The following is a 27,454-nucleotide window of genomic DNA, read 5'->3' on the forward strand; positions in this document are numbered from 1 at the left end:
TGAGGTGGATGAATCACGAGGTCAGGAGTTCAAGACCAGCCTGGCCAAGATGGTGAAACCCTGTCTCTACTAAAGATACAAAAATTAACTGGGCATGGTGGTAGGCGCCTGTAATGCCAGCTACTGGGAAGGCTGAGGCAGAGAATTGATTGAACCCAGGAGGCGGAGGTTGCAGTGAGCTGAAATGACAACCCTGCACTCCAGCCTGAGTGACAGAGCGAGACTCTGTCTCAAAAAAAAACTTTTTTTTTGTTTGGGTCATGATTATGTTCTTTTTTTTTTTTTTTTTTTTTTTGAGATGGAGTCTTTCTCTGTCACCAGGCTGGAGTGCAGTGGCGCAATCTCGGCTCACTACAACCTCCGCCTCCTGGGTTCAAGCTATTCTTCCACTTCAGCTTCCCGAGTAGCTGGGACCACAGGCGCGTGCCACCACACCCGGCTAATTTTTCTGTATTTTTAGTAGAGACGGGGTTTCACTGTGTTGGCCAGGATGGTCTCAATCTCTTGACCTCGTGATCTGCCCACCTCAGCCTCCCAAAGTGCTGGGATTACAGGCGTGAGCCACTGCACCTGGCCTTTTTTTTTTTTTTTTTTGAGACAGAGTTTCGCTCTTGTTACCCAGGCTGGAGTGCAATGGCGCGATCTCGGCTCACCGCAACCTCCGCCTCCTGGGTTCAGGCAATTCTCCTGCCTCAGCCTCCTGGGTAACTGGGATTACAGGCACGCGCCACCATGCCCAGCTGATTTTTTGTATTAGTAGAGATGGGGTTTCACCATGTGGACCAGGATGGTCTCGATCTCTTGACCTCGTGATCCACCTGCCTCGGCCTCCCAAAGTGCTGGGATTACAGGCTTGAGCCACCGCGCCCGGCCTATGTGCCTTTTTTATATGATACTAAGAGTACAGAGTCTCTCAGCCTGGGCCTGGCTTCATTTTGTTTTCTAATTCTCTAAGTTTTGTTCTCATTTGTAAAATGGAGGTGATAGTATTGCATGTGGGTTAAAGGGCTGTGGTGTATCTTCTTTTATAGGATGTGAAAATAATCTGTTTGACCAGCCACACCGCAAACTAAACTTTATTGTAACAAAATCTGCAGTCCCTCTGAATGTTTAAGATGGGAGGTGTAGTTTGGCATGATTTTTAATCATATGTGTTGTTGCCAGAAGTTACATTCCTTCTCTTTGGAACCAGTGCTCAGCCTTGTGTCATAATTGTTCTCTTGCACATTTGTTCTTTTTCAAATGGATGAGGTGATGAGATTTTTTTTTTTTTTTAAATATGTGGCTTGTGGTGGGGAATGGAATGGAAATTTCTGCTTGATTAAAGTTTTGTGAAGAGTGTTTCTGGCCTGCTTTGCTTTTGCCTTGGTTGCTTGGAAGGGAAGGGGGAGACCTTAATTTGTTAGCAGTTCGTGCTTATTTAAAGCTTGTGCCAAACCCATTATACTGATGGGTGTTGGTGAGAAATGAGTCGCCTACTCATGCTGCTGGAGTAAGGATGAAGCTAAGGTGGAACAGGTGCTTTGACTGCAGAGTCACATCCTTAGTCCCTGTGTGGGCTGCCTCTGCAAAGCCCACCAGCTGGCAAACTCAGTGGCTTCTAGCATCCAGCCCAAGAATCACCTTTTGGAAGCTTTTCCTCACACTTGTCCTTGCCCAGTAAGAATCTTTGATGTACTTAACTTCTGACAGAAACTGTGGGCTGTAAAGGCTGTACTTACAGACATTTGACACTAGGTGGCATCTGTTTCTAGAAACGTGAATGGCTGTTTGGGTCCTAGAGAAAACAGTGAAAAAGAAGGCATCCTTGATTTTATTTCTAGGCACTACTAGGTAAGCAGATGGATCAAATGTGGAGAGATGGGGAAGCAGGCATTTTTTGTTTTCTTCTGGAAGTTTTTTTGAGGACTTTTGCTCAACAACCCCATCTGTGAAAACCTTTGTTTTAAAATATCTACTGAGATGAAGACATGAAGTCTTTCTTACATGAAATCCCTCATCATAAATACATATTGAATGTGATACCTAAGAATGAAGCAGTATTTTCTGTGATAAGGCAATAATGCAATTAGGAGTTTCTTACGTGTCTGGCTGTAGATCAGTAGCCAAATAAGTAAGTCTAAGGATTGCGAATGTCTGATAATAAACTTACCAGTAGTGGGTGGTTTGCTGCTTAAAATGTTTTGCTCGGCCACGCACAGTGGCTCATGCTTGTAATTCCAGCACTTTGGGAAGCCGAGGCAGGCGGATCACCTGAGGTCAGGAGTTCGAGACCAGCCTGACCAACATGGAGAAAACCCGTCTCTAATAAAAATACAAAAATTATCTAGGTGTGGTGGTGCAAACCTGTGATTCCCGTTACTAGGGAGGCTGAGGCAGGAGAATTGCTTGAACCCAGGAGGCGGAGGTTGCAGTGAGCCGAGATTGCGCCATTGCACTCCAGCCCGGGCAACAAGAGTGAAACTCTGTTTCAAAAAAAAATTTTTTTTGCTCAATGAGAAATGTTAATAGTTTCAATTTTTATTTTCAGTCTTAATATAAATAGAAGAATGTTCAATCACAATGCTTCTAGGAAGATTGCAGTTATCTGGCTTAGCACAGTGTGTGAGCAATCAGAGGCATAATTAAGAGGCTAGCTCTATTTTCAAAATCTATATAACTCAGTAGCTTTATTTTATATCTTCAATTGAAAGATAGTGTATGTCTTAAACTATTTATTTATTTATAGGTGAGGTCTCACTCTGTCACCCAGGCTGGAGTGCAGTGGCATAATCATAGCTCACTGCAGCCTCTACCTCCTGGACTCCCATGATCCTTCAGCCTCAGCCTCCTGTGTAGCAGGGACTAGTTGCACACCACCACACCTGGCTTTTTTTTTTTTTTTTTTTTTTTTTTTTGATAGAGATGAGGGTCTCACTTTGTTGCCCAGTCTTTAAAAACTTGTTTTAAAAACACTGTCTTTAAAGTTGCTTAAAATCTTTTTTCCTGTGACATGTTGGAATTTTATATATTTTTGGAGTGTAGTAATTACAGCATTTCTACTTTGGTTTAGTTTTTCATGATCTCTGTTGGTTTCCTCTGGCTGCTGTAACAAATTACATAAACTTAGTGGCTTAAAACAACAGAAACGGGCTGGGGGCAGTGGCTCACGCCTATAATCCCAGCACTGTGGGAGGCCGAGGTGGGCGGCTCACTTGAGGTCAGGAGTTCAAGACCAACCTGGCAATATGGCGAAACCCCATCTCTACTAAAAATATAAAAATTAGCTAGGCATGACAGCAGGTGCCTATAATCCCAGCTACTCAGGAGACTGAGGCAGAAGAATCGCTGGAACCCAAGAGTTGGAGTTTAAAGTGAGCTGAGATCGCACCACTGCCTCCAGCCTGGGTGACAGAGTGAGACTCACTCAAAAAAAAGAAAGAAAGAAAACAGAAATGTATTTTCTCACAGATCTGGAGACCAGAAGTTTAACATCAGTTTCATTGGGCCAAAATCAAGGTGTTGACAGGGCTGTGCTGCAGGAGGGAAGCTGCTCTTTGCCTCTTCTGGCCTCTGGTGGCTGCAGCATTCCTTCGCCTGTGACCACACCACTCCAGTCTGCTTCACCTTCTCTTCTGTGTGAGGCGTCATATCTCCCTCTGCCTCATGTAAAGTCATTTGGGTAGCATTTAAGGCTTACCCAGATAATCTAGGATAATCTCTTTTATCTCAAAATTTTTAATGACATCTTCAAAGACCATTTTCCCTATAAGGTAACATTCACAGGCTCCAGAGATTAGGAGCCGATGTCTTTGGGGGGCGTTTTCCAACATACTGCCGCCTACTTTGAGCTATTAGCTCAACCAATTTAGTCTTTTTCCAAACGTAGTGATGGTGTCAGCGTGGGTGAAGCATTCTGCCTTGGTGGTAAACTGCTCAGCTTCAGACCCCATTTCCTTGGTGGTCTGAGTGAGGGATTACTGCCTGAGGGTGCTTGGGAAAGCTGTTGAATTGGGTGAAGCAAAATGCATCCAAGCTAGAGAAGGAAAGTAGGAATGATAACAATTTGGACATTTGTAATTATTTCTTGAGTATAGAGACCTGTTCTTTGTTATGGAGTTGATGGTGCCAGGTACCTGATTAGCATCTGGATTAGCGTCTGAATTAGCATGACAGTTCTAGTTTTAAAGTGGTGGCTCTGTCTTAGGTAGAAACATAATTGTGAATTCAGAGAAATGAAAACCCCAAGGCTTTTCTCCTTTCATAATACTAGCCCCAGTAGAACTACTCCAACAAATCATCTAGCTTCTCAGTTGAGACAACAGTATTTATAGGAGCAAGTTTTAAGGTTACAGGTATGAACATGAATTTATGATACTTTGCTAACAAATTAGCAACTGAGAAAGTACCCTGTCAAGCAGTATTATGGTGTTATGTTGGAATATTGATCACAAATACTTCTGATAACTTTTCAGGGCTTCTGCTTCTTATATTGGCCTGATCGCTGTAATTGATACCATAGGATTCCATGGAGCCTTAGTTACTGCAATATTGATTGCAAATGGATTTGGAATAGTCGTTGATGAAGACTGCTTTGGAATTCTTTGATATCAAGTCCTTTTGTGATTTCAGTTTTAGGATAAAGAACTAAAAACTGATTTGGTGGCTGGGCGTGGTGCCTCGCGCCTGTAATCCCAGCACTTTAGGAGGCTGAGGCGAGTGGATCACAAGCTCGGGAGTTCGAGACCAGCCTGACCAACATGGTGAAACCCTGTCTCTACTAAAAATACAAAAATTAGCCGGGTGTGGTGGCGTGTGCCTGTAATCCCAGCTACTCAGGAGGCTGAGGCAGGAGAATCTCTTGAACCCGAGAGGCGGAGGTTGCAATGAGCTGAGATCGTGCTGCACTCCAGTCTGGGCGACAGAGCGAAACTGTCTCCAAAAAAATAAAAAGTATATCTTAGCTAGTTTACACGGCAGGGAAGGCAGGTGTTAATCAGATAACTACACAGAGTAGTGAGTATGGTTGTAGTAAGAACCATGCTAAGAAACATTAAGGGGTTAAAATGTATAACAAGCAAATCTGTGTAGCTGGAGAAGTGGAGTTGGGCAGGGGCTGATGAGCAGGTTGACAGCATCCCAAGTACAAAGGCCCTGTGGTGGGAAGCTGCCAGGCTGTTTCCCTTCCCTTTGTGTAAGTGTCTTTAACAGTTTGTTAAAGTCATATATGTTTATTTTGAAAAGTTGAACATATAACTGGTAAAAATTACTTGTGATCTCATTCTCCAGTATAGTCTCAGTCACTGTTAACCAGTGGTATATTCAATTGTTTTCTTACCAAATTATAACTGAATTACTTGAAAAATGTTTTCTTTGCTTTTCTGAATAAAAATTTATGAAAGCCCTCTAACAGGGGTAGAACCTACTTCTTACTATTTTTTTGAGACAAAGTCTTGCTCTTTCACCCAGACTGGAGTGCAATGGTGCAATCTCCTGGGCTCAAGCGATCCTCCTACCTCAGCCTCCTGAGTACCTGGGACTACAAGCATGCACCACTGCACCTGGCTAATTTTTTTTTTTTAGAGACTGGGGTCTGACCATGTTGTCCAGTCTGGTCTTGAACTCCTGGGGTCAAGGAATCCACCTGTCTCAGCCTCTCTAAGTGCTAGGATTACAGGCGTGAGCCACCACACCCACCCAGAACCTACTTTTCAAAAATGTGTGTTAATTTTTCTTTTTCAACTACTTGGGGATTGTTTCTCTGCCACTGGATAATTTCTCTTAAGATAAACTCTGCAGACAGGTTTAGCATGTCAGCTGGCTACAGGGTTCTTGGTAATGTCACAGAAATTATGTTAAAATTCTTGCCTGTCATTCAGAATCAGTGTTTTAACTTTTTTTGGCAGATTTTTTTTTTAAACCTTGGTTTGTATTTAGGATATTAAGCAAAAAAAGTAAAAATGGATTGGAATCAGAGTTATCAAATTGGACACAGCTTCCCAAAAGTCACCCAACAATTTATAATCCCGTGAAGAGACCATGGAAAGAGAAGGCATTCGCATTTGTTGAGGGGCTGTTGTTGTCTGGCATAGAACAGGCATGGCTATGGGAACTTAGCCCATTTCTTATGAATCAATGCTGCTTTCTTTTGAAACATGTTAAAGTATTGAGGTTTTTGTTTTTTTCTGATTATAATAAATAGGTTCACTGTAAATGTTTGGGGAAAAAATATTTTTAAAAGTTATTCCCCACCCCTGCCAATGGTAGTATTGGTGATTTAGAGTGTATCCTGGTGGTACTGGTAGTGGTGGGTGTGGTATTATGATATGATTAGGAGTTTCATCTTTAAATACAACTTGAAATCATTCTTGAAATATTTTCCCTTTTAAATACATCTCTTATTTTAGCAGTTTTCCAGTATGTTTTATATTGATCATAAATTGTCCCCCACCCCCACCTCCTTATTTACGTTTGGTACCAGAATCTGGTGTGCTGCTTTTCCCATCTGTTGATCCAGTGAAACACATAAGGTGAATCTTCCTGTTGATCTCAGTGTTGGGTAAATCTCTTGAGGAAGTGATGCTGCCCATCTTGGGGCATAATCACAATTGCATTTTCTTATACACAAAAATAGAAGGAGCTAAGCCTTACACAGTAGTCCTCAGGAATTCCACCTCATTCTGCTACTCAGAATCTGTATTACTCCAAACCAGAGAATTAACTAATCTATTAGTTTTTTTTAAAATGTTTTTAACACAGATTCTATAAGTCCTCTGAAGTCATGCCTTCTCAAATTAACTAACCTATTCCCATCACCTCCCAGTCCGTAATTTTAATTTACATTTGTCTTTTGTGGCCTGTGAATCAATCTCTCTCTCTATTTTTCTCTCTCGGATTCCTTATAGTCCCCTCTGTCATCTGTTTCTTAAAGCTCCCTGTCTTCCTTACAAGTGTAACATTATATTTAAGACATTATGTCCATTTTAGAAGTTCTTTGTTGTTCCTGAGCAATGCCCACAGATCAGCAATAGCCCATCCTTTCCATGAGTTCAGACTCATAAAATAAAAGTATTTGCTTTCTGGCCATCTACAGTCTTTGCCCAAGTTGATTACTCCCTTCGTGGTGTGGTCCATGGCGTGCTCTTGGTTCTCTTTCTCACTGGTTGCTCCTTTTATGATCCTGTGCTGCTTGTCCTCGTCTTGACCTATACATGTTAAAGTGCCCCCCATACCCAGTCCTTGGACTTCTTTGATCTACTGATTCCTAGGTTCCATTTGATCCCATGGCTTGAAATACCATTAGTACTTTGACTCCAAATTTTTATCTTCAGCTTGGAGCTGGACTCCAGAGCCTTGTATCCAGCTGCCACCTCCACTTGGATCTGTAGTGGGCATCTCAAAAATGACTACACCCAAAAAAGACCCCAAAAAAGGAAGAAAATATGACCAAAACCAAATTCCCACACCGCAACCCCTGCCAAAACCAGTCTTTCTGTGGTCTTTGTCATATCCCTAAATATTAACTCAATTCTTCACATTTGAGACCTCTTTCTCACACCCACATTCAGTCCGTCAGCAATTCCTGACTATCAGCAGAACCTTCAGAAAAGATCTCGAAGCCAGCTACTTCTTAACACTTCTGCTGCTGCAACCACTAGTTCTCCTCTGGGTTTTATAGTGGTGGGAATTAGAGCACTACTAACTAATAACAGTGTTGTCTCCCTGCATTCTCTTGTCCTAGAAATTCTTAGTAGCTTCATTAGAACTGCTTTTTTAAAGTACCATGTAGCAAGCTGCCAGCATGGTCCTTTAAAACCATGAGTTGGATCATGTCACTCCTCTGCTGTCTGTCTCACTGGGAGTAAATGCCCATCTCAGCAGTGGCTTTGAAGCCCTTCTTTCCTGTAGCAGCCTCTCTGACCTCATCCTCCCACTCTTCCCCCATATTTGCCACAGTCACACCAGCCTCTGGGCTTCGTGCTTACCCTTCCATTTGTCTGGTGCACTCTTCCTGCCTGGTGCCTGGCTGTCCCCTCACATCCCTTGCTCTCTTAGAAAATAGCCACCATCACCCTTCTCCTCCACCTGAAACAGTCCCTGCCACCATAAATGGTGGTTCCCCCCAAAGATGCTGACATTTATTCATTAATTTATTATTTCCTAGTGCTTTTTTCCATTAGAATATAAGCACAGATGAGGGCAGGAACCTTGTTTTGTTTGATGCTGTATGCTCAGTGCCTGCAACAGTGTCTGGAATACAGTAGATGTGTAATAATTTTCCTGACATTTTTATATTGGGAAATCAGAACAGAGAATGATTTGTAACTTAAAATGGCAAAAGCCATAGTTACTTTCCAGCTAATATGCCATTTAAGAAGTGGTCAGTACTTTCTTGAAATTTTTTTCTAACAATTTGGGACAAAAATTGAGGCAATTTTTACTTCTAAATATAGTCAGTGGCTAACTAGCTCAGAGTGTGCCAGCCAAGCCGTGACCATGGGGGCATTTCCGTGTGAGCCAGCTGTGTTCCATGACAGTCTGCATCCTTGTTTGTTTGTTTCTTTTCTTTTCTTTTTTTTTTTTGAGACGGAGTCCTCGCTCTATTGCCCAGGCTGGAGTGCAATGGCGCAGTCTTAGTCTTGGCTCACTGCAACCTCTGCCTCCCGGATTGAAGCAATTCTCCTGCCTTAGCCTCCTAAGTAGCTGGGATTATAGTGTGCACCACCACGCCTGGCTAACTTTTGTATTTTTAGCAGAGATGGGGTTTCACCATGTTGTCCAGGCTGGTTTCTAACTTCTGACTTGAGGTGATATGACTGCCTCTAGCAATTCTCCTGCCTCAGCCTCCCAAAAGGCTGGAATTACAGGTGTGAGATACCATGCCTGGCCTCTACACAGTGTTTTCAACCCCTATTTGTCCATAGTCTACTACAGTATTGACTTGTGTTAGCTTTTTAAAATCTCATCACTACCTTTAATGTGTAAGCTTATAATCCTAGAGGAAAGATCATGCCAGCAAGAACAGATTCCACACTTAGGAGGGCAGAACAAATGATGACCTGATTGTTAGTAGAATGTATATTCATTTTGAGCTAAAAATTTTTAAATAGCCCCCAAATTATTGATAGCTTAATTAAAATCGTTTTTACAGATGTTTCATTTATCAGCTTAAGAAAGACCTTTTGATAGCTTTTATCATATGGACATGTGGAGAATCTCTCTCTGCTAGGCTACATCCAGACATGTGCAGTGCATTCATACTAGTGAAATTTAGCCACGTTCCGTGATTGACAGAAGTGCCTGTTACACTGAAGTACTTTCAGTTCAAATCATGTCTGTTGACCACAATATAAATGAGACCTGAGGGCACAGATTTCTTCCAGTTTGGATTATTGACCCACATTTAGTTTAAATTATGTATACATTAGAGTGGATCTCAGTCTGTGCTCCATGAACTGAGCTGAAGTTTGCTGTTACTAAAGTCATTTATTGGTGAACTTTTCCTAAATCTCAGAAAAATGATTGGTTGATAATATAATTTCCTGATTTTTTATTTCATAGTTTTTCTTAAAATTTTGTATTCTTTGCCCTAGCATGATAAAATGAATGAATAAGTAACTTAGAGCAGTAGCTTGCATCACCTGGAGGTCTCATTACCACACGATTGCTGGGCCTCATCCCCATATTTTCTGCTTTCTATCTCTTAAGTGGACATCTTGGTTGGGACTTAAAGATTCTTTAAAGACTCTCCATGGATAATCTTTCTATTCCATATATTTTATTTCTGTTTCATAGAATTATGTTTTATGTCTTATTTTTGAGGAATATTAGGCTCCTGAGAAGCCTGAAAATACATTGTCCCTTCATTATTCATGAGTTGTGTGTTAAATGTAGGCATTTGACAGTTGATTTCTGAAAGGACCAAAGGCACTTTTCCAGGTTCTTGTTCTTTGTCTCTGGAGGGTCAGAACTAGGCAGTGAACCAGAAAGCATAATGGCAAGTTAGGGAAGTTAGTGGCGGTAGCAGCTGTGGTTCCTGCCCTGTTTCTGTCAGTGCAGGAGCTTCTCTTACCCACTTTAACACCGTAGACATTTTGAGAAAGAGGATTTGAAGAGGTCAGGCAGTATCTTTAATTTACAGTTTTTTTTAAAAAAAAGTCCAGAAATGGCCAGGCGCGGTGGCTTATGCCTGTAATCCCACCACTTTGCGAGGCCGAGGTGGGCAGATCATGAGGTCAGGAGATCAAGACCATCCTGGCCAACGTGGTAAAACCCCGTCTCTCCTAAAATACGAAAAAATTAGCTGGGCGTGGTGGCGCGCACCTGTAGTCCCAAGCTACTCAGGAGGCTGAGGCGAGAGAATCACTTGAACCCAAGCGGCAGATGATGTCGTCAGCCGAGATCGTGCCACTACACTACAGCCTGGACGACAGAGCAAGACTCCATCTCAAAAAAAAAAAAAAATCCAGAAATACAGTTTCTATTTTACGGTTTAGATTACAACCTATTATTTCATCAGTTGAGTGCCTCTAGGATGTACTGTGTGCTATACTAGATACACCGGGGCCAGAGATAAGAAAAATAGATTCTCAGTCTTAGGAACTGTCAATGAAGGAAGCAAACACTTAAACAATATAGTCACATAAGGGCTTTCACCTATGTTTTATAGCATAAATATATAACTGGATTTGGCAATGAAGGTCAAGGAACACTTCCTAGAGGATGTGAACACTGAACTGGGACTTAAAGGAATTAGGGAAAGAGATGGGGTTATAACATTCCAGGCAGACAGGGGAGAAAGGTGAGAGGCAGCCATGGTGCATTGCTCTTCCCCCCACCCCCCGGGCAGTGAGGGGAAATGTGTTTTGTTTTATTTTAGACAGAATCTTGCTCTGCTGCCCAGGCTGGAATCCAGTGGCACCATCTTAGCTCTCTGCAACCTCCGCCTCCTGGGTTCAAGCAGTCCTCCTGCACTCGGGACTACAGGCACACACCACCAGGCCCAGCTAATTTTTGTATTTTTGGTAGAAACGGGGTTTCACCACATTGGCCAAGCTGGTCTCGAACTCCTGGACTTAAGTGATCCACCTGCCTCGTCCTCTCAAAGTGCTGGGATTACAGGCGTGAGCCACCACTCCTGGCCAAAAACTCATTTTATTTAATGACCAAGTACACACACATTTACACATATATAACTGAAACAGTACTGTGTGGGATGCATTGTGAAATATTCTGCTCTGTGTTCTTTCATTTTAAAAGAAATTACTGATCACAACATAGTAAGAAAAAATGTTGTAAACAATTGGTATCTTACAATCCATAATTGCCCCAGCGCATTATCAATACTGAGCTATACTTTTAGGGAAAGTTAGAGTCTTGCTCTGTACAATTAGCCCATGGTAGTATTCTGTGTTCTCAGAGGAAAAAAAAATTAAAATAGCCTTTTTACCATGTATCCGCTCTGGACCTGGTAGGTGCTTTCTGTATGGTTAGATCACCTACCTTCCCAGGCCCTGGAGATAAGGGAATGACTTGCAACTATGTAACAGGACCCTGTATTGTGCGTTTTACAGAAACAACTCTTTTAGGTACGTTATTTCATTTGATCTTCACAACAACCCTGTGAGGTAGATGGGGAAAATATTATCAGCTTCACTTTATGGATAATGAAAGTTAAGGTTCAGAGAGGTTAAATGACTTTCCCAGTTACCAACTACCTAGTAAGAGACAGGTGGGATAGGAGCCCTCAACAAAAATTTTCTCCAAACCACATAGCTTCTGAGAGTATAATCTAACTTCAAATATAAAATACATTTATATACATTTGCCACTTTTTCCTCATTTTCTTTTTTTTCACTCTGTTACCGAGACTGGAGTGCAATGGCATGATTGTGGCTCACTGCATCCTCAATTTCCTGGGCTGGAGCCATCTTCCCACTAAAGCCTCCTGAGGAGCTGTGACTACAGGTGCATGTCACCATCCTTGGCTAATTTTTTTATTTTTGTTTTTATGTTTTTATTTTATGCCGTCTCACTGTATTGCCCAGGCTGATCTTGAACTCCTGGCGTCAAGCAGTCCTCTTGCCTCGGGCTCCCAAAGGACTAGGATTATAGGTGTGAGCCACTGCCTGGCCCATTTGCTTGTTGTTAATGCATCTTTACAACCAAAAACCTAATTCTAAATTTATCATACCAGGTTTGTGCTTCTCTGCCAATGAAAACTTATGCCACAGAACATCCATGTTTCAGAAAGCACTGTTTCATCGGCTCTTGTCTAAAGGAACATAAGTGATATGAAGGACCCTAGAGGTTAAGGAAATTGAAGAAAACAGAGGAAGGGATATAAAATGGAATGTAGTCAAGGATTTTAGTCCCTTTAAGCTTTTACTTTTGTGAGGTGGTTCAATGATGGAAAGTTTTAACGCAGATGAAACTTGAAGCTTTTAAAGATCTAAGTCTTGATAAGATCATTCATACTCAGATCTTGACTGCATTGTGATGGTAGGCTATAATTTTCAAAAACTTGGCCAGGCACGGTGCCTCACACCTGTACTTCTAGCACTTTGGGAGGCCGAAGTGGGAGGATCACTTGTGGCCAGGAGTTCAGGACCAGCCTGGCCAACATAGTGAAACCCTGTCTCTACTAAAAATAGAAAAATTAGGCAGGCATGCTGGTGCCTGCCTGTAATTCCAGCTACTTGGGAGGCTAAGGCACGAGAATCGCTTGAACCGGGGAGGCAGAGGTTGCAGTGAGCCAAGATCGCAACACTGCATTCCAGCCTGGGGGACAGAGCAAGACTCAGTCTAAAAAAAAAAACTGATGCTCTTCCAAAGTGCTAGGATTTCAGTGCTACAGTACATACTGTTTTATGTTTTTGTCTGTTAATGTTCCATGAGTTTCTTTAAATGAAGTCCATTTTGGAGTCCGTAGATAAGTGTTCTACAAAACTGGGGGGGATCCAAGATCCAAGGCTCCCAGGGGACCACCACTGCTCTTTTTCTTAACTTTCTTTGTTCTTCATACTTCGAAAGTACACTGCTCTTACTGAGTGTGGTGGCTCATGCTGGTAATCCTAACACTTTGGCAGACTGAGGTGTGGAGGGTGGCTTGAGGCTAGGACTTTGAGGCTGCAGTGAGCCATGATCACACCACTGCACTCCAACCTGTCTCTTAAAAAAAAAAAAAAAGTATACTGCTCTTGAGTTCTATGCCTTTCTCCTAAATATAAGATATGTAATCATTCATAAGGGTTTTACTGTTAAATTTGGTAAAATTTAATAATTGGAAAATTCTTAGCTTATAACTGATGTAGAATAGTTAAGAGACTATTTAGAGATGCCTACAAGAGAAATCAAAAGACAAGCACGTTAAAAGTTGAATACTATAGGGCCGGGCGCGGTGGCTCACGCCTGTAATCCCAGCACTTTGGGAGGCTGAGGCGGGTGGATCACGAGGTCAAGAGATCGAGACCATCCCGGTCAACATGGTGAAACACCGTCTCTACTAAAAATACAAAAAATTAGCTGGGCATGGTGGCGCGTGCCTGTAATCCCAGCTACTCAGGAGGCTGAGGCAGGAGAATTGCCTGAACCCAGGAGGCGGAGGTTGCGGTGAGCCGAGATCGCACCATTGCACTCCAGCCTGGGTAACAAGAGCAAAACTCCGTCTCAAAAAAAAAAAAAAAAAAAGTTGAATACTATAATCAAATTTAAATAGTGAGGGAACTAGAAGAAAAATTCATGTTAGAAAACAATTGTAAAGCTGTCTTTAGCACTGATCAGAATTTTTTTTTTGTTTTGCCTTTCACCTAAGCATGTTTCTCACATGCACATCTTACCCTCCAGTGAACTCACACAGATATTCCTGTAACATGAAAGAGACCTGAGATCAAGTACAAATTAATGTTTTGTTTGTGTTGAGTATCATTAAAGGTATGTCCAGGCATGTATTTCTGTGAATACTTCAAAATAATTAATCATTTGTGCTTTTCTGTGTGTCTGTGGAAAGGAAATTGGCCTTCGTCTGGTGTGAGAATTTGTTGAGCAGCAGTGCTGGGTTCTACTCATGAGTCTGCTGCAGGCGGATTGTGTGGCTTTAGGCATGTGGCCTCAGTTTCATTTACAAATTGAAAGAGTTACACTGGTGATCTTAATAGTCTGGTTTATACTAAAGCATAATTCCATAAAGAGGTGATATCATGGACATCCTTGAGTGTAATGTATAATATCCTCATTTCCAAAGGTCAATATAAATTACAACCATCCCCCACTCTTCAAATCATTAGGTTCCTAAATTCAGATAGTAAGGGATAACCTTATATTACCAAATACAGTAGCTTCTCAGTTTTGTTGCCATTGTGAAGGAATGATAAGGGCATTTCCAGATGGGCACTGCTTTGATATTTGAATATTAATCCCTTAAAATCTAGAAGTGAATTCAAGCTAACAACAAAAAGATGCAAAGTTCTTTACTGTTGCCCCTCTGCTGAATTTTGTTTGTAAGTGATGAGTAGCGAGCACAACAGTAGTCTCTTACTGTGATGGACAAAGCCTAGCATAGATGCCTTTTCCTAAGCTTTCCTTAGAACAGAGGAGATAATCACTTCCTTGTAGTTGACTCACCCAGTTCAGAGCATTACCAAAACATGTAATTTGAGCAGATTATAGAACTGTACCTAGATATCAGTACAACAGGGCGCAAAGATGTTTCTTACTGTTTACCGAAAGAAATATTTGTTGAGCACCTGCTATTTGTCAGTACTGTTCTAAACACAAGCAAGGAACAAGTCAGAATGGTCCCTGCCTTCTGTAGTTTACATTCTGATCAGTCTGAGGGCACTGACCAGAGCAAGCATCATATGATTGGGGAGAGCCAAGATTGTGTTTAAAGAGTGGAGACATCAGTTATTAAGTTACAGTCATGCATTGCTTAATGACAGGGATACTACACATTATGAGAAATGTGAGGTTAGGTGATTTTGTTATCGTACAGACATCATAGAGTATACATCATAGAGCGTGTGTCAGGCACACATTCTAGAAACGTGAGGTGAGGTGATGTTGTCATCATGCAGTTGTCATAGAGTGTACTTACACAAAGCTAGATAGTACAGCTGACATACCTGGCCGTTGCTCCTAGGCTGCTAACCTGTACAGCATGTTACTGTACCGACTACTGGAGGTCACACGTAACACAATGTTATTTGTGTATCTAAACATATATATACATAAAGATACAGCAAAATACAGAATAAAAGATTTTAAAATGGTACACCTGTAAAGGGCACTTTTATGAATGGAGCTTGCAGGATTTGAAGTCGCTCTGGGTGAGTCAGTGAGTGAGTGGTGGATGATTGCATAGACTGAGTACGTGTATACTACTGTAGGCTTGAGGAACACTGTACTCTAAATTTATTTTAAAATGTTTCTTTCTTCAGTAATTCACTTCAATAATTCACTTAGCTCTCTGTAACTTTTAAAGTTTTTTTATTTTTAAAAAAAAACCTTTTTGACTCTTTTATAGTAACAGCTTAACATATAAACATGTATAGCCATACAAAAATGTATTCTGGCCCACTAGATGGCTCACACCTGTGATCCCAGCACTTAGGGAGGCCAAGGCAGGTGATCACTTGAGGTTGGAAGTTCGAGACCAGCCTAGCCAACATAGTAAGACCCCGTCTCTACTAAAAATACAAAAATTAGCCATGTGTGATTGCACATTCCTGTAATCCCAGCTACTCAGGTGGCTGAGGCAGGAGAATCACTTGAACCTGGGGAGGTGGAAGTTGCAGTGAGCAGAGATTGCACCACTGCACTCCAGCCTGGGCAACAGAGCAAGGCCCTGTCTCAAATATATATACTTTCTTAGCTAGGCACAGTGGCTCAAGGACTGCTTGAGCCCACAAGTTGAGACCAGCCTGGGCAACATAGTGAGACTGCGTCTACCAAAAAAAAAGTTTTAAAATTAGCTGGATGTGGTGACTCCTGCCTGTAGCCCAGCTACTTGGGAGACTGAGTGGGCGGATCCGTTGAGCCCTGGAGTTTGAGACTGCAGTGAGCCATAATCACACCACTGCATTCCAGCCTGGGCCATAGAATGAAACTGTCTCAATAAACAGACAGAAGGACACAAAAATACATTTATTCTTTTCCTTTCTTTTTTGGGAGACAGGGTTGATCTGTCGCCCAGGCTGGAGTGCAGTGTTGCAGTCAGGGCTTGAGTGCAGTGTTGCAGTCAGGGCTTCACTGCAGGCTTGACTTCCCATCTCAGCCTCTCAAGTGGCTGGAACCACAGGCTCACACTGCTATGCCTGGCTAACCTTTTTATTTTCTGTAGAGGCAGATTCTTGCCATGTTACCCAGGCTGGTCTCAACACCTGGGCTCAAGCAGTCCTCCTGCCACAGCCTCCCACAGTGCTGGGATTACAGGCATGAACCACCATGCCCAGCTGTATTCCAAGTATCTTTATTCTATAATTTTTTTTCTACTTTTAATTTTTTAACTTTCTTGTTAAAAACTGAGACACAGTCACACACATTAGCCTCAGCCCACACAGAGTCCGGATTATCCATGTCACTGTCTTATCCCTCTACATCTTGTCCCACTGGAACATCTTCAGGGGCAGTAACATGCATGGAACTGTCATCTCCTGTGGTAACAGTGCCTTCCTCTGGAATATATCTTGATTAACCTGCCTGGGGCTGCTTTATAGTTAACTTTAAAAAAAAGTAGTAGACTCTAAAGTAACAATAAAAAGTATAATATAGTAAATACTAGGCAATGTGAATTTTATGAAGTGTATGTCCAGCTCTGTAATAATCTTATGGAACCACCATTGTTTTTGTGGTCTGTCATTGACCAAAACATCATTATGCTGTGAATGACTGTCCTTTTAATATTAAGTATCTTTCTCAAGGGTCTGTTTAGCATGATCTCTCATGTATTTACCTCCCCATTTTGTTTTGTTTTTCATATTTTTTTCTGTCAGGAGAGAACATTGAAATTCTTCTCTGAGCTATTTGAAGAGAGTGACTAAATGCACCTGGGTCAGGCTGTCTGTGGGTATGAAGTGGTTGGGAGAATCCAAGAACATGGTGGTGAATGGCAGGAGAAATGGAGGCAAGTTGTCTAATGACCATCAGCAGAATCAATCAAAATTACAGCACGCGGGGAAGGACACCCTGAAGGCTGGCAAAAATGCAGTCGAGAGGAGGTCGAGCAGATGTATGTACACAGTTCAACCATCAATGTTCTGATTATGCTACGGGGCAGTAATTCTTTCCAATTTGTAATTTGTATTCTGTTTTCTTCAAAATAATTTTCTGCATTTTCATAATTAACAGTATAGTTCTTTTACTCTCAAAGTTGTATCAGTTTTTACTCTCATCAAACAATATATAAAACTCGAGTTTAATACTTCATATAATTATTTTAATCATGCTTTTCTATTACTTTTATATTTTGTAGAGCTTATACCTGAATGGTTAAGTCTTACTAAATTTTTAAATTTTTAACTGAACTTCTTACAGGTTAAGCTGTATTTTTTTAATAGATGTAAGTATAGGTATATACTTCTTTGCTAATTTCCACAAATGTTTCATGGAATAATATGAATAATGAAGCCAACTCTAATTGACATAGTAGAATGGAGGATGGATAGAACTGACTGCCTTAGGGCAGTTTTGGAAATCATAGCAATTTATTCTATTCATACAGGGTCAACAGTTGTTCATCCTGACAGTGAAACACTGCTGATAAGTTACTTTATTTCCTTTATACCTGTTGGTGAGAAAGAGGCTGCTTTTTGAGAGTTCAGGAAACTGTGAGTTTGATATGTTCCGTAGTTCCTCTAAAAGTAGTAAAATAATTGAGAACAAGCGTGTACCTAACTAGGCAGCTTTGTGACCAAATGTATGTCATGTTAAAGAGGACAGCTTTTCAGTTTCTTCTTTTTCTAACAGTCTAGACACTTTTGAATATCCTTAATTCAAATTGTCATTGGCCTGCTTTCTTAGCCTGGGGTTTTCTCTAGTTTCAGATTGCAGCAGTTCTGATTGATTTCCTTCTTACCTTTTAGGGGTTTATGTGACGCACTGGGCCCAGGCTACTCTTAACCTTTCCATTTCAGATCAGGTCACTGTTGCTATAGAAAACCAGACCGAATTCCTGCTTGGGACAAGAGTAGGAAGAGCCAAAACCGAATGAGTCGTGGACACTACTCAGCCCTGAGGTTGCTGTCAGCACGCACCCTCACCCTCTCTCACTTCTCAGTTAGTGTGAACCTGAAGAATTGAGAAATGTAATGACCACCTCAGTGTGTATTCATTCTGGTCAGTAAACTAGGCGTATCTTAAGCTTTTTAGCAAATCACTGTTGGCCTGCTTTTGTGTATCATAGTGCAAAACAATTTTAATTAGTTGAATTGTTATAGATACACAAGAATTTAGAAAATGTAGCTGGGGCGGTAGTTGGCACTCGTACTCTGGGCAGTTTGGGAGGCTGAGGCACGTGCATCACTTGAGTCCAGGTGTTTGAGACCAGCCTGGGCAACATGGTGAAACCCCGTGTCTACAAAAAATACTGTGTCTACAAAAAAATTAGCTGGGCATGGTGGTTATATGCCTGTGGTCCCAGCTACTTGAGAGGCTAAGGTCGGAAGGATCACTTGATCCCAGGAGTTAGAGGTTGCAGTGAGCCAAGATCACACCACTGCACTCCAGCATGGGCAACAAAGTGAGACTCTGTCCTAAAAAAATATAAAAGAGTTTAGAAAATGGCCATTAATGTTGGTTACACTTTACCAAGCGTGGATAAATACAGAGAGCTAGATTGGGAAAACCCAGAGCGTGAAGATGACGTAGCGTTGCGTTGAATGTTACTGGGCAAGAATGGTACAGAAAGACAGCAATGAAGAGTAATGGGAGAGCACAGAGCAGTGCTCCATCTCAGATACAATGAGGTGACTTTACTAGCAGCAGAGCCTTAAGATACAAGAAGCAAAAACTAACAAAATTGAAGGGAAAAATTGACAATTCTGTAATAGTTTGGGGACTTTGATATGCCACTTTTAATAATGGATAGAACAGCTTAACACTGAAAACCAGTTAGACCTAACAGGTATCTATAGAATCTCATCAGAATACACATTCATCTCAAGTGCAAGTGGAACATTTTCTAGGATAGACTATATAACAAGCCTCAATAAACGTAAAAGGATTGAAATCCTATAAGGTATGTTCTCTGACCACAATGGAGGAAAATTAGAAATTAATAACAAGGAAATTTGGGAATTTCACAAATACATAGAAATGAAACAACACACTTCTAAATAATCAGTGGGTCAAAGAAGAAATCTAAAAGGAAATCAGAAAACATTCTGAGGTGAATGAAAAGAAAGATAAATATACCAAAACTTACAGGATACAGCCCAAAGCAGTGGTTTAGAGGGAAATTTATACCTGTAAATGCTTGTGTGAAATAAAGAAGACTGGGCATGGTGGCTCACACCTGTAATCCCAGCAGTTTGTGAGGCTGAGGCAGGAGGATGGCTTGAACCCAGGAGTTCGAGACCAGCCTGGACAATATGATGAGACCCGAGTTTTACAAAAATTAACCAGGCGTGCTAATGTATGCCTGTGGTTCCAGCTGCTAGGGAGGCTGAGGCAGGATGATTCCTTGAGCCCAGGAGTTCACGGCTTCAGTGAGTGGTGATTATGCCACTGCACTACAGGCTGGGTGGCAGAGCAAGACCCTGTCATCAAAAAAAAAAGTGAGTAGTATGTGAATTGTATTTCAATAAAGCTATTACACTGTTAGACAAAATTTAACAACTTGATAGCTTTTCACATACCTACATGCAAATAATTTGATTGCAAAATCATATGTCTGCCCTTGGCAGGAACTTACATTTAAGTATTTGTTCTGTGAAAGAGTGGATGGAAAGGTTAAACTCTTATGTTTCATTCTTCCCATTTTGGTTTTGAAAGCCTGAAATTGACATTGCTGTTGTCTTCCGTAAACTGCTAACTTCATGGGAGGACTGTCAATGGCATATACATCAAACTTAATCAGCTCTGATGAAGCTTCATATAAACTTGGCCTTTGTTTCATTCTTTACACTGCTTTTCTTCCACAGTTAAACCCAATTATTTCAGTTATATATTTCAGTCGATATTTTTAATCTGTTCCTTAAAAATTGCTTCAAACAGAGGTCAGTTAGAAATAGGTCTGTCATCTCTCTACTTCTTTTCCCACTTCTGCTACCTAGCTCTGGAATTGTGGGTAAGTTTCTTATTGTCTGGGCCTCAGTTGCCTGCAAAGTGAGGATAATAATCATTCACCTGCCCAAAAGCAGGAAGCTGAACTTAACTCCATGAGATTCCTTTTGATACTTGAGATCTGGAGTTCTGCCGCTTCTTGCAGAAACTATCTTGTGTTCCTGTTTTCTTTTCACCCCAGTCCTATCTGTAGTGGCCCTGTGTACTGTCTTGTTAAAATAGTGAACATCCTCCCATCCGGTTTCTCAGTGTTCCTTGGAGGAGAGTAGGAGGTGGGGGAGAGTCAAGCATTTGAACCAAATTCTCACAGCTACCCAGACCTCATTCTTGGGAACCTGCTGTTACTACCTGCTAACCAAAATGTTCTTAGTAATGAAGATGGTTTACTGCATTTGGTTTTCTGTCTTATGTAAAAGTTATTAAATTCTTAATTACTAAAACTGATTGATTTTTCAGTTCTTTATTTCCAGCTTGAATGGGCAGTGAAGCTAAAGATTTTAAGACAGATTTAAGTAGTTTTCAATTTGAGTAATTTTTCTTTTCTTTTGCTTTTCACAGGTAATGGTAACTCGGGATTTGAAGGACAGAGTCGTTATGTACCATCTTCTGGAATGTCCGCCAAGGAACTCTGTGAAAATGATGACCTAGCAACCAGTTTGGTTCTTGATCCCTATTTAGGTTTTCAAACACACAAAATGAATACTAGGTAATTTTAAGTCTTTATCCTGAATGGGACAGATGATACTAAATTCAAGAACGTAGATGGCTAATTTTACTTTTGCTCAAAATTTAAAATGACACTAAAGGAAAGTCCTTTGTGGTGGAAGGGTTTTCTGTATATGAGCCAAGAGAAACAGAGAACAAGACTCCAGGAATCTTGTCAGTTCTAACTCTGTGTTCTTATTTTACCTCGGAACATTTCTAATAACATGTAAAGCTGGAGGAGCATCCTTGTGTTCTATTTTAAAAGTTGATGATGCCAGGCACAGTGGCTCACGCCTGTAATCCCCACACTTTGAAAGGCCGAGGTGCGTGGATCACCTGAAGTCAGGAGTTTGAGACCAGTGTGACCAACCTGTCTCTACTAAAAGTACAAAAAAAATTAACCGAGTGTGGTGGTGCATGCCTGTAATCCCACCTACTTGGTCTCTGTCTCTTGACCTCATGATATGCCCCTCGGCCTCCTAAAGTTCTGGGATTACAGGCGTGAGCCACCACGCCTGGCCAATCCCGGCTACTTGGAAGGCTGAAGCAGGAGAATCACTTGAACCCGGGAGGCAGAGGTTGCAGTGAGCCAAGATCGTGCCGTTGCACTTCAGCCTGGGTAACAAGAGCAAAACTCCATCTCAAAAAAAAAAAAAAAAGTTGATGACAGTTATCTTAACGGAAAGAAAAATCTGACAAGCATCCTGTAAAGCCTTGAAAATGTATGATTATTTCTCACTTAAAGTAGGTTACATCCCTTTTTCTCATGATTTTATTATAGACTGTTCTCTTACACATTATCTCTGTATAGATGGGGAATTTTGTCATGTGTAATCTTTAGGGTTCAGCTAATCATTGTAAGTAAGAGTGAATAAAGACATGTTTATATTCAGTATGCAGGTAAGAAAATGGATGTGTAAGTGTTTGATTACCAAATATCTATATATAAAAAACATTACATCATAAATCTGTCATCTTTTAACAGCTGAGGTCTCTCTTTAATTCTCTTAAATATCATTTCTCCCTGAAAAAAGACCACTAGATCATTTCACAAGTGTTTCTGCCACCAAACAGGAGTTCAGAACTTTGCAACTTTGCTTTATCTTTTAACTTCTATGGCAAAGGATTTTTGAGTCTGGTGGGAAAGCGTCACAGCAGGGATTTAGAAGATAGAGCTAGTTCTGGCCCATCACTTTCATCTCCATTACACCTGGACTGGGGTTACGTAGTTCCGATTTCAGTGGCAACCCTGGGGAAACTTGATACCCAGGTAGGTAGTCACCGATCAGTGGTTGGGAGAGGTAGGAATTGGTGAGTACAGGTAATTGGAGAAAAGTCTTGTGTCCTATTGCCCCCCTTTTAATTTTATCTGTTGCTAGAATTAAGATACTCTATGTTTCATTTATCAATTATATTCTTAAGTCTAAAAGAAGTAATTCAGGTAAAAACACGTTTTTTTTTCAATAAAATTTTTCTTTTTTTTTTTTTTGAGACGGAGTTTCGCTCTTGTTACCCAGGCTGGAGTGCAGTGGCGTGATCTCAGCTCACTACACCCTCCGCCTTATGGGTTCAAGTAATTCTGCCTCAGCCTCCTGAGTAGCTGGGATTATAGGTGTACACCACCACACCTAGCTAATTTTTGTATTTTTAGTGTAAATAAGGTTTCACCATGTTGACCAGGCTGGTCTTGAACTCCTGACTTTAGGTGATCTGACCGCCTCAGCCTCTCAAAGTGCTGGGATTACAGGCATGAGTTACTGCAGCCAGCCATAAAATTTTCTGTCATATATCTTTACTCACTAAAATGAAGTGTGAAATACTGGAATCGAATCGGGAGATTATTTAAACATTTCCTGGCTAAATGACTGCCATTGGATGCCCTGATTGGTTAAGACCACCCAGGCCAGGTGCATTGGCTCACGCCTGTAATCCTAGCACTTTGGGAGGCCGAGGCAGGTGGATCACCTGAGGTCAGGAGTTTGAGACCTGTATTGTTGATAGAGATGAAACCCTATCTTTACTAAAAATACAAAAAATTGGGCATGGTGGTGTGTGCCTGTAGTCCCAGCTACTCAGGAGGCTGAGGCAGGAGAATTCCTTGAACCCAGGAGGTGGAAGTTGCAGTGAGCCAGGATCGCACCACTGCATTCCAGCCTGGGTGACAGAGTAAAACTCTACTCAAAAAAAAAAAAAAAAAAAAAAAAAACCAACTAATTTCCGTTAAGTCCATTTTTCTTTTCTTTTTTTGCTCATTGAACATGAGACCAGTGCTCATTGTTTTCCTAGAAGATGCTGGTAATATTTGTCAACCTATAGCACCCCCAGCGTTTCTCTTCTTCATTTTTTTTTTTTTTTTGCTGAGTTAAGAAATGTGAACGTGTGAATGAATCACTCTTTGACACAATAGTCTAGTAGCATTCAGAATGTCACCACAAAGGCCCATAATCTTGACTTTGGGTCATCAAGAAAGTTATGTTGATTATACCTTATTACCAAGATATGGAAGCATATAAAACATTTTAGAAAGTGTTACATCAAAATTACAACGAAAGTTTTAGTGGCTTATGACAGAACTTCATGTACTCTAAAACCCCTGTGCTGTATTCCAGAAGGCTGCCCTTTACTGGCATTTGCAATAGTAAATACTCCAGTTTTCTGCTGCAGTGGCTCACGCCTGTCATCCCAGCACTAAGAGGCCAGGGTGGGAGGATCACTTGAGCCCAGTTGCTCAAGCCTACAATGAGCTGTGTTCATGCCACTGCAGTCCAGCCTGGGCCACAGAGTGAAAGCCTATATCAAAAGACAAAAAAAGGAAGTACTCAAATTTTCTATAAAAGTCCTCCTATACCACTGCTTCTCAAAATAAGTTTACATGAGAGTCACCTGGAAATTTATTGAAATGCAGGTTCTGATTCAGTAGCTTTGGGGTGGGGCCTGAGATGCAGCATTTCTAACAAGCTCCCAGACAACAGTTGGAATAGCTAGGTTCTAAACCATCTGGCCTCGGAGTTTCATTCTGATGTGGTAAATGGATAAAAATACCTTAGTAGGAGTTTTCTAGGGCTCACGTAAAACCATTTAGTCATAAAATGTAAACTTCAGGATTACCACACAAATATTTTTAGAACTCAAGACATTACTCTGAGGACTCCTAATTAAAATGCATCCAGTACATAAGATTTTTCCCCTTAGAAATTGAAGCATCTAAAATTAAAACTGGTTAAAGTTGCAGAAGAAAACTTTTTTTAAATGTTTTTTAGTGCAACATTTAATTATACTCATACAGTTTCTAAAATAACCTGTGGAGGTACAGACGATCCTACTGCCCCGGTTAGAGCAGGCTGGGTTGTAGCAGTGCCAGCACTTCAGGCCGGTGTGGCAGTGCAGGTGACGTCCTGTCCTCTTCCCACCAGGTGTTCCATTTATGTTTGTTGTTATGCTCTTGTGTACACTGATATTTGGGAACAGAGAAATTTTATTAATGAGCTTATTAATCTTGGTGTAAGGTATACATTTTCATTTAACGTTAGTGAATGTACTTGAAAATAAAACTATCCCTTCTGGCTCTTCATCTTTTGAGCAAGACTTTACCAGAATGTGACTTTACAAAATAAAGAGAACTGATAGTGGTTTATTAGGGTAGTAAATAGCCAACAAACACTTCTTCAATTAATGGCTTATGGACTTCTCTCTCTTTGGAGTTTAAAAAAAGTAACCAGAAGATATACTGCTCTTGGATTTTAATTTTCTAAGCTCTCTGCCTGTTTCTTGTATAGTTGCTCTTGTTCATGTTTATGCATCTATAATTTGTCACTTTTTAGTTTCTTTTTATACTCTTTTGCCTGCCTTCCACTTCTTTCAGTCTACCAACAGGAAGAATGTTTAGAAACAGTAGAAGTTTAATGATTTGAGAATTTCCAAAACTGGCTATATTTTGAGTGCATAGGGTTTTTGTTTGTTTGTTTTATTGAGACAGAGTCTTGCTCTGTCGCCCAGGCTGGAGTGCAGTGGTGCAATCTTGGCTCGCTGCAACCTCCGCCTCCTAGGTTCAAGCAATTCTCCTGCCTCAGCCTCCTGAATAGCTGGGACTGTGGGTGTGAGCCACCATGCCCGGCTAATTTTTGTATTTTTAGTAGAGACAGGGTTTCACCATGATGGTCAGGCTAGTCTCTAACTCCTGACCTCATGATCCAACCGCCTCGGCTTCCCAAAGTGCTGGGATTACAGGTGTGAGCCACCAGCCCCAGCCATAGGTTTTAATCTTAATATATCCCTATATTTACTAACAAACGAGTTGTAGTGTGAATACTTAAAAATAGTATAAACAAAATGCTAATTTCAGTTTATTGGGAGAAATTTGGACTTGAGTTTTGTCAATTATGAAACCTAAATTTTTCTTTTTAACGAGAAAAAAAGAGTTGTTGGTTATAGCTCTGGTTTTTAAATGGAGTGGGAGCAGGATATTGTAACAAAGGGATCCATGCTTTCAGTAATGTCCCCTTTTTTAGGCTGCATGACCCTGAGATTTCACGGTATCATGAGGCTTGAGGGAGACTCGGGCCAGCAGTAAGCTGAGCAGGAGACAGCATTTAAACATCAGGGAAGTCACCTCAAGGGCACTGAGTTTCTCTTTGGAACTTTTCTTGATTTTTCTAATCAGAATGTCAGTCTGTATGGTCCTTACTCACTTTTCTCCAGTAACCATCTAATTTTTATTTCACTTAAATATGTATTTGATTATTCATATCCACTATTGGATACGAATGTATAAATCACTTTAAATATCACTTTAAAATTAAGTACTTGACCAGAATACGTAAAGAATGTTTTCAAACCTTCTAACTTAATGGTAAGATGAATTCTGTGGGAAGCAAAGAATTTCAGCAGCATGGCTTTTATCCCGCTGAGCCTACCTGTGGCATCTTAAAGTTCTTAAATATCACAGAGTTTTAAAGATTTTTGCAACAACGAATATTGTAAGTCTGTTTAGAAGTTACAAGTACAAATTATACAAATAGCTTTTTATTTTTGTTGTTTGTTTTTGCATTTATATAGCGCCTTTCCTTCGAGGAGCTCAAGGCATTTTTCAAAATCTGACAGTTTTTCTCACAACAACCCTGTGAGGTAGGTAGTGTGTGTTATAAACAATGAGATACTAACCTGTTCTAGCCTTTTGAAATGTTCTTGTATGCTAATTAATTTGAAGTGTCAGCATAAATATGAGTTTCAGAACATTTTACAAACCTTTTAAAGTAGTTTGATACAGTTTTTTAAAAAAAACACTTGTACTTCATAACAGGATGATTTTAAGAGAAATCATTCATCAAAAGATCAGGAGTCACTCCATGTGATTAGCTGAGCACTGATTGCAGGACTCAGCCAGGTATGTTTTTGGTTCTCGTTTATTTTCAGGTCAAGAAGGAATGAAGAGCTATTGTTGTGTGACTCCTCGCTCAGTGTCTACAAACTGTCAATTTGCAGCTAAACTTTCTTCGGAGGGGGAAATGTGTTCACTATGTTGCCTCATGATTTTATTTTATATCTTAAATATTTGAGCATTTTTCTCTCTTCCTCTCTCCTTCCCTGTCTCCCTTTTTTCTGTCCCTCTTCCTCTTCCCCACCCCTCCAGTCAGCTCTTGATTGTGCATGCTAATGAAGGGCACAGTAGCACAGCTAATACAGTCTACAGCTTTTCTTCACTGCACAGTGGGGAGACAGAAAAACCAAATAGCAAGAAAACCTGGGAAGTGAGTCTCTGGAAAGAGTGGGGAACAGGTGTGTGGGAGTGTGAATTCATATGTTTTTTTTCCTGCCCCTTTAATCATAACCAATTGTAAATGACATTTTTACTTTTCTTATACCACCCATTGATCAGAAGTGTAAGAAGAGAAAAATGGATATGTTTGGTTGATTTAAAGTAGCACATTTTCATTGAGGGAGGGAGGAGGGGGCATATTGATCTGGAAATGCCAAATACCTGTTTTTCTTGCCTCCCTTGCCACCCACCCCCCACCCAAATACTAAATTTTGAAATTCACGTTTCTGTTAATCCCCTCCACTCTATTGTCAGTATACAAGCTAGAGCTCTCTCTTGCTGGACCCAGTGCTGACGCTTAATAGCAAACCAAGTCAAATCCTCTTCTAACTGTGAAACAATGCAAGGAAGGCTCTCCTGAGCCAAGTCATAGAACAGGACTGAGAAAGGCCAGGGTAAATCCCAGGTCTTCCATTCATTAGCCCTAAGTCATAGGCAATCTACTTAGCTTTCTTGGGCCTTAATTTTCCTCATTTGTGGAACAAAAGGGCAGTTGTAAATTATATGGCCTTTAATAAAGTGCCACAGTAGAAGGATAGTTTTATGCAGTTTGTTTGGGAGATTAGAGTGATTATAGTTGATGAGAGAATGTATTTTTCTTTTCAATAATAGGAAAAAAAAATCCCCCTAAGGTTCTCAGTGCCTTTGCACTGGCCCTAGGAGGTGTAACAGTCT

General features: G+C 40.8%; 1 protein-coding gene across 5 annotated transcripts in view; it reads left to right on the top strand.

Annotated features, from left to right (window-relative positions):
• Positions 1-27,454, top strand: part of KMT5B (lysine methyltransferase 5B) — a 58,062-nt gene that overhangs the window by 4,906 nt on the left and 25,702 nt on the right. For 3 of the 5 annotated variants that reach the window (XM_021669704.2, XM_064364663.1, XM_021669705.2), the window contains exons 2-4: positions 16,971-17,206; positions 20,818-20,965; positions 26,020-26,088. In XM_021669704.2, coding sequence (XP_021525379.1) covers positions 17,047-17,206; positions 20,818-20,965; positions 26,020-26,088 — 377 coding nt within the window. In that variant the 5' untranslated portion in view covers positions 16,971-17,046. Of the gene's footprint in view, positions 1-16,970; positions 17,207-17,512; positions 18,313-20,817; positions 20,966-26,019; positions 26,089-27,454 lie in introns of those variants that run through there. The other 2 variants (XM_021669708.2, XM_021669706.2) reach the window with 2 other exon arrangements.

Source organism: Aotus nancymaae, unplaced genomic scaffold (assembly GCF_030222135.1).
Source record: "Aotus nancymaae isolate 86718 unplaced genomic scaffold, 86718_ANA_hifiasm-v0.15.2.pri h1tg000059l, whole genome shotgun sequence".
Lineage (NCBI taxonomy): Eukaryota > Metazoa > Chordata > Mammalia > Primates > Aotidae > Aotus > Aotus nancymaae.